This window comes from Sceloporus undulatus, chromosome 3, assembly GCF_019175285.1.
Source record: "Sceloporus undulatus isolate JIND9_A2432 ecotype Alabama chromosome 3, SceUnd_v1.1, whole genome shotgun sequence".
NCBI classification, from domain to species: Eukaryota; Metazoa; Chordata; class Lepidosauria; order Squamata; family Phrynosomatidae; genus Sceloporus; species Sceloporus undulatus.
In genome coordinates, this window is record NC_056524.1 from 171233241 (window position 1) to 171240352 (window position 7112).

The following is a 7112-nucleotide window of genomic DNA, read 5'->3' on the forward strand; positions in this document are numbered from 1 at the left end:
AAAATTGAGATTGAATCCAGACAAAACGGAGGTGCTCACAGTAGCGGCCCCGAAAACAGGAATTGGGTTGCAAATCTGGTCCTAGACGGGGTCACACTCTCCGTCAAGGACTGCATTCACGTCTGGGGGTGCTCCTTGATTCGTCGCTCCTGATGTCAATCAGGTAAATGCGACAGTCAAGAGCACGTGTTATCAGCTTCGGCTGATATGCCAGCTGCACCCTTTCCTGGAAGTAAAGGATCTTGAGACTGTGTTCACGCGCTGGTAACCTCATGTCTAGATTTTATAATGTTCTATTGGGGCTACCCTCATACTTGGTCTGGAAACTGCAACTAGTACAGAATATGGCAGCCAGAGTAATTTCCGGAACATCTAGGAGAGACCATTTACTCCGGTTCTAAAGTCCCTCCACATGGCTGCCTATTAGTTTCTGGGCCCAGTACAAGGTGTTGGTTATCACCTTTTAAGCCCCCTATGGCTTGGGTCCAAACTATCTTCGGGACCGCCTTCTCCCTACAATCCTCCCCGCGCACCCCACTCCTCTGGGAGAGGCCTACTTCAGCCACAAAATCTAGGCTTTCGACTACCTCCCAGAGGGCATTTTCCATTGTCGCCCCTAGACTGTGGAACAGCCTGCCGGATGAGATCCGTTTGCTTACACCCTTGACAGCTTTAAAAAGGCTGTTAAGATGGATCTCTTCCGGCGGCCTTTCCAGAATAGCCAACCCAGCCTCAGGAAACTCCCATAAGAGATACTGCTGCTCCCATTGATCACTGTTGTATTGATTATTGTTCTGTTGTTCTGTTGTATTGTTTTGTTGTTTGACCCTTCAGTCAGTTTTAACCTGTATGGTTTTAATTCTTTGTTAGATTTAATACCTTTTAAGGGGGGGAGGGTAAGGGATTTGATATGTTGTATATTTTAACTTGTTAGCCGCCCGATTGTTCTTAGGGGGCGGGATCCAAATAATAATTATTATTATTATTATTATTATTATTATTATTATTATTATTATTATTAAACCTGTGAACTTGCCACTTACCCGAATGTCCAAGCTTCCTTGTGCTGCAGGAGAGACGTGTTCTGAGCAGTTCTGAAGTTTGTACATCCAATAATGCTTTGCAGTCATGATGAAGTTTAAAGGCAAAAGAGAGGTTGTGCCCAGAAAGAAGAAAATAATATAGCTGCCATTGAAGTGATCTTTAGGTTTGTGAATATCAAGTCCTTTTTCCTGTGGCTCTTCAAATAGTGGTGTATCATCTTGGATGGTAGTGTTTGCCGTCTGGTACAAGGAGCTAGTGCTATTGAGGTAGTCATTGTCTTTGTCTTCAAGATCAACAGCCACTTTGGGAATGAAAATAAATAAACAAAGCCATAAATATTTACACATACAGTCTGCAGACAATGACCAATACGGATGTTCCCACTTTACATATTACAGGTTAACATTGGTTCAAAACACACTGCAGAGATAATTCAGTTTGAGACCACTTTAACTGCCCTAGTTCAATGCTAGGGATGTAGTTTTGTGAAACATTTATCCTTCTCTGTCAGAGTGCTCTGGTGCGCAATAAACCGACTCTTCCCAGAATTCCTTAGCACTAAAAGCGATCTAAAACTCTATTATTTCTGCAGTGTGTTTTGGATCATGGTTACAAGGAAAATGGGAAGCAAAAGCTAATGTGGAGTAGTGGTTTGAGTTTTTGACTAGGACTCGGCAGACCAGGGCCTAAATCCCCACTTGGCGATGAAAACCCATTGTGCGACCTTGGGCAAATCACATTCTCTCAGCCTCAGAAGAATGGCAAATATATTTTGCCAAGAAAACCTAATGGTTACTGTAAGTCAGAGTTGCCTTATATTGAAGCTGCCATATACTAAGTATATACTATATATGAAGTGTACTAAGTACAAGATCTAGGCCAGTTACTATCTAGGCCAGTATTGTCATCTCTGTCTGGAAGATCTCCAAGTTTCAGGCAAGACTCTTTCTTAGCTATTTCTGGATAACTCTGGCATTTCCTGGAGATTGCCCATCAAACAGTAACAAGGCCTGACCCTCTTTACCCCCCCAAATTAGTAAAGAATCAGTATATTTGGAGGGGGGGTTATGACGGTAACTCTTTACTGTTCCCTGACAGTTGGAACTGCCAGAGGAAACTGACATTACTAGAAACATTATACAGTTTGATGCTTTCTTCCTGGCACCATACACCACCACAGAGTGATTGGCCTAGAATTCAAACCACACTTTACCAGGAGCATCTATACTGTAGAAATACAGTCAGCCTTCCTTATCTAGATTTTCTATCCATGGCTTCAAGCTTCCACGACTTGAAAATATTTTTTAAAAGTATACATTCCAAATAGCAAACCTTGATTTTGCCATTTTAAAAAAGGGACACCACTTTACTATGGCATTGTATTTAATAGATTCTGTAGGATGGAATCATGCAGTTAAAGTGGTATCGAATTTCATTTGTTCCTAAAGTGTAGATGCACCCACTGGCAGGGGGAGAGACAGACAAAGCAAGTTGCTTTTCTCTTGACCCTGCCATGATTATCCACAACAGGGAGATAATATCAGCCTACCTCACAGGACTATCCCATGGATTACTGTGAAGGTGATGCACTTTTATGAACTCTGATCCCTGGGAATGAAGGTTATAAATTTTTAATTAAACAAAAGCAATCCTGTTGCCATTGAGGCTTGCAAGGTCAAGATCTTTAAATATCTTTGACTGTCTTTGGTAGTTTGAAAAACTATGAATAGTTGTGTTTTATACTGCATCACCTTGGTTATTATTTTTAATATGAATTAATCCAGTGGTTCTCAAATGGTGGGGCAGGACCTCTGAGACGGCAAGAGCGTCACTCAAGGGGGGCACGAGTCTTGAAAGCTGATTCCTCCTCCTACTCTTCCCAAACTTTTTTATGTGTAAAATTTACACATGCATTGAGTTAATCACCACCATTCCCTTCTCCTTTTGTGTCGTGTCTTTTTAGATTGTAAGCCTGAGGGCAGGGAACTGTCTAATTAAAAGATTGTATGTACAGCGCTGTGTAAATTTACAGCACTTTATAAATAAAGGATAATAATAATAATAATAACAATTGAATTTACTTAAGTAAAACTGTTCTAATTTGGATGATGTCATTTCCTTACAAAATGTTAAAATATGACTATATATGAATGTGCGGACGAAAACACGCACACTAAATATACCAAGTATTCTTGTTCATATGCTATCTGAAGGGGAGTCAATGTCTGTATGTAGATGTAAAGGAGGGTCCCAAAGGTAACAAGTTTGAGAACCATAGGATTAATGCAAAATATTGGTATTTATTTCATTCTTTTCATATTGTTTGTGTACACTGCCCCTAAAAAAGGCAACTCGTCTGAAATATATTTGGCCAGCAATGAAGGAGAAAGGACATTTAGAGTTTCCTCCCATCTTTTTTTCTTGTTTGGTTACTGACTGTTATAACCCGTATAAGCATCTTAAAGAAAAAAGCATTAAAAAGGACCAAGTTCCAATATTCAGATCAAATTTGCAGATCTTTCAGAACACAGAACATAACAGTTACCTAAAGTGTCCTTATGCATAATGGAATGTTTCCTACAGAGGCCCATTAAAGCCCAAGCCAATCTTGAGAAGAATCTGATGCAAAATAGTCTTATTTTAAGCTTTAAGAAACAAGAATTGAGTTTTCTATTGTTTCACTTATGAAACCGCTAAACTGCTTGCCTTCTGAAGTCTTTAGAGAAGGCAGGATAAAACAGTGTTCAATATAATTAGAGTTTACAAGAACAGAGGGGCCAAGCTACACTTTGCAGGTGCACAGCAAAGGAACATCATCACCTGGACTAAGCCACATCAAACATTTACCTCTGAACTGAAAAAACGACATAGGAATCGGCAACTGTACAGGGGGAAGAGGGCCATTTCCCCCCTTTTGAGTCCATCCAGCAGGCCACAGCAGTGAGTTTCAGCACACCAAGAGAGATGTGATGTCACTTCTGTCCACCATTTGGCCAAGTTTTGGCTGACTCCTTTTTGTGTCTTGGGGGGTTTGGGAACTTTACAAGATTAGGGGAGGAAAAATGCTGCATTTTTAAGGGTTTCTAGCATGGCATAGTGGTTTGAGTGTTGGACTATGACTCTGGAGGCCAAGTTTAATTCCTTGATCCACCATGAAATCCCACAGGGTGACCTTGGACAAGTCACATGCTCTCAGCCTCAGAAGGCAATGGCAAACCTCCTCTGAACAAATCTTGCCAAGAAAATCCTATGACAGGTTCACCTTAGGGTCTCCATAAGCTGTAAATGACAGGAAGGAAGACAACAACAACGGACTACACATGCTCTCCACTTTTTCAAGGGAGGAAGGAGAGACTGATGGGAGATCACCAAGGAATGCCAAGTGCTGTAGGCTATATTTCAGAGGAAGGAACTGGCAAAACCACCTGTGAGTATTCCTTGCCCAAGAAAATCCTATGATATTCGTGGGGTCACCATAAATCAACAGGAGACTTGAAGGCACACACACACATCCCTTGGCACAGTCAATAATCAGAATAGAGACTAATAAATTACATGTTTAAATTCTAATTTTAAGTTTTAAAAGTTTTTTTTTAATGTAAATTAAATTCCAAGAAGGCTAGGACTTGGAAGGGCAGCTATGAAGGAACCGGACAAGATCCTGAAATGTCAGGATGTATCACTGAATACCAAAGTCAGGGTTGGCCATGCAGTTCTATTACCAAATTTTGTGTATGGTTCTGAAAGCTAGAGCGTGAAGAGGAAGAATATCAACTCATTTGAAATGCGGTGCTGGAGTAAAGTTCTATGGATACCACCAACTGCAAAAACGACAAATAAATGGTTCCTTGAGCAAATCAAGTCTGAACTTTCCCTAGAGGCCCAAGTGACTAATCTGAGACTGTCATACTTTGAGACATTTCACGAGAAGACATGACTCACTGGAGAAGACAGCGAAGCTTGGTAAGGCTGAAGGTAGCAGGAAAGGAGGAAGACCGCTTTACAGATGGATGACCTCAGTCTAGGAAGCCACAGCTGAGCTTGCAAGACCTCAGCAGGGCTATTAGCAATTGAGTGACTTGGAGGTGGTCTCTCATTCATAGGGATGGCCAAAGTCAAAGCTGACCTGATGGCAGATAACAACAACAATGCTTTTCACAAGCTCCATTCGATCAGAAGGAAGTGTGTGATTCTTTCTCCTTGGATGCAAACAAACTCTGCCTCCCAGTCAATGATTTACTTTTTAATAGGTGTAGTAGGAAAACAGTGAGGTACAGCAATTTGAGCATAGGATTCTGGAGGCCAGGGTACAAATCCTAGCTCAGTCATGTAAACTGACTGGGTGACCCTGGGCAAGTCACACTCTCTCAGCCTCAGAGGACGGCAATGGCAAACCTCCTCTGAAGAAACTTGCCAAGAAAACCCAGTGACAGGTTTGCCTTAGGGTTGCCATAAGTCAGAAATGACTTGAAGTCAGTAGCAGGAAAACACAGGAGGAATCTCTCTCTCTCTGCAAATCTATTTCCACCTCCTAAAAATAAAAAAAGATGGAATTCTGAAAGACATCTGAACTTGTCCCAAGAGGTCTGACAAACTTTGCAGGATGCTTACATCTCTATCCATTTGCTTGTTCTCTGTTTTGATGGTGAGACAAAGAAGACTGCATCCAAAGGGGGGACCAGAGTGAGGAGGGTTTTATTTGTTTGTTTCATTTCTATGTCACCTTTCTCCCAAGGAAAGGACCCAAGATGGCTTACAAGGGAAAAAACATCTCAAAAACTTCACAGTAGGTGTGATATATGTGATATTCTTCACAACATTACAGTAGGAGTCTGTCACTAAAGGGTTGATAAAAAAAACTCCCTCCTTGCAATCTGAGGCTGCATCTAAAATGCAGAATTAATGCAGCTTGAATCCCCTTTCACTGCCATGGCTCCATGCTATGGAGTCCTGGGATTTGTAGTGCGTTGTGGCACCAGAGCTCTCAGACAGGGAAGGCTCAGTATCTCACAAAACTACAGTTTTCAGAATCCTATCGCAGGGAGTCATGGCAGTGAAAGTGGTGTCAAACTGCTTTATTTCTGCATTTATTATTATTATTATTATTATTATTATTATTATTATTATTATTATTTAGAAAGATCCTGGAGCACCTTTGAGACTAAAGAAAGAAGTTGGCAGCAGGAGCTTTCCTAGGCTTAAATCTACTTCCACAGATGCATTTATTATTATTATTCTGCAGAGAGAGATCTTGTAGCCCCTTTGAGACTGAAGAAAGAAGTTGGCAGCAGAAGCTTTCCTAGACTTCAGTCTACTTCCTCAGATGCATTTGCTTCTTTCTTCAGTCTCAAAGGGGCTACAAGATCTCTCTCTACAGAATAATATCATGGCTATACCTTTGAACTAACTCCCCATGAGTTGCTGCCTTCAGCTTTGATAAGTGAAGGCTGCCCTGCTGGGTTTATTCCCTGGTTAGTGCTTGGGTGGGTGACAAAACTACAGTTCCCAGACTTCCCTAGCACTGAGCTAGGGATAGGGAAGTCAAACCGGTATCAAAGCGGGTTATTTCTGCAGTGCGGAAACAAGAAGGGCTGGGAGAGGGGAAAGGGGTGGAGGAGAAGCGAGGAAAAGAGAGGAGCCCCCCGGAAGGAGAAGGCACTTACTGTCCCCGTCCTTCCCGGCTTCTCCATCCACTCCGAGGCCCAGGCTTGGAGTCAGGCCTTCTTCTTTTCCTTCGCCCAGTCGAGCCAAGCCACTCCTTCCAGGGAGGGCCTGCCTCCTCGTCCCATTTGCAGCAGCAGCAGCAGCACACAAAACAAGAGACGCCTCCTTCCCTTTCAATCCAGACTAGTCTGTCTCTCCATCCTTCTTTGTGAGGCAGCCACAGTCTGTTCTTTGCTCTTGGTTGTTGTGTGCCTTCCAAGCCATTTCCCACTCCTTAAGGAGAACCTGTCTATCATGGGGTCTTCTTGGCAAGATTTGTTCACAGGAGGAGGTTTCCCATGGCCCTTCCCCTGAGGAGGCTGAGAGAGTGTGACTTCTTGCCCAAGGTCACCCATGGCAGAGCA

The 7112-nt window shown here is 42.4% G+C and overlaps 1 protein-coding gene across 3 annotated transcripts in view; it reads right to left on the reverse strand.

Moving 5' to 3' along the window:
• SLC29A3 (solute carrier family 29 member 3) overlaps nucleotides 1-6818 on the reverse strand; it is a 50620-nt gene extending 43802 nt beyond the window's left edge. For 2 of the 3 annotated variants that reach the window (XM_042460860.1, XM_042460862.1), the window contains exons 1-3: nucleotides 6708-6783; nucleotides 4987-5170; nucleotides 1044-1345 (exon numbers count right to left, since the gene is read on the reverse strand). In XM_042460860.1, coding sequence (XP_042316794.1) covers nucleotides 1044-1345; nucleotide 4987 — 303 coding nt within the window. In that variant the 5' untranslated portion in view covers nucleotides 4988-5170; nucleotides 6708-6783. Of the gene's footprint in view, nucleotides 1-1043; nucleotides 1346-4986; nucleotides 5171-6707 lie in introns of all 3 variants that reach the window. The other variant, XM_042460861.1, reaches the window with a different exon arrangement.
• Nucleotides 6819-7112: the final 294 nt, after the last annotated feature.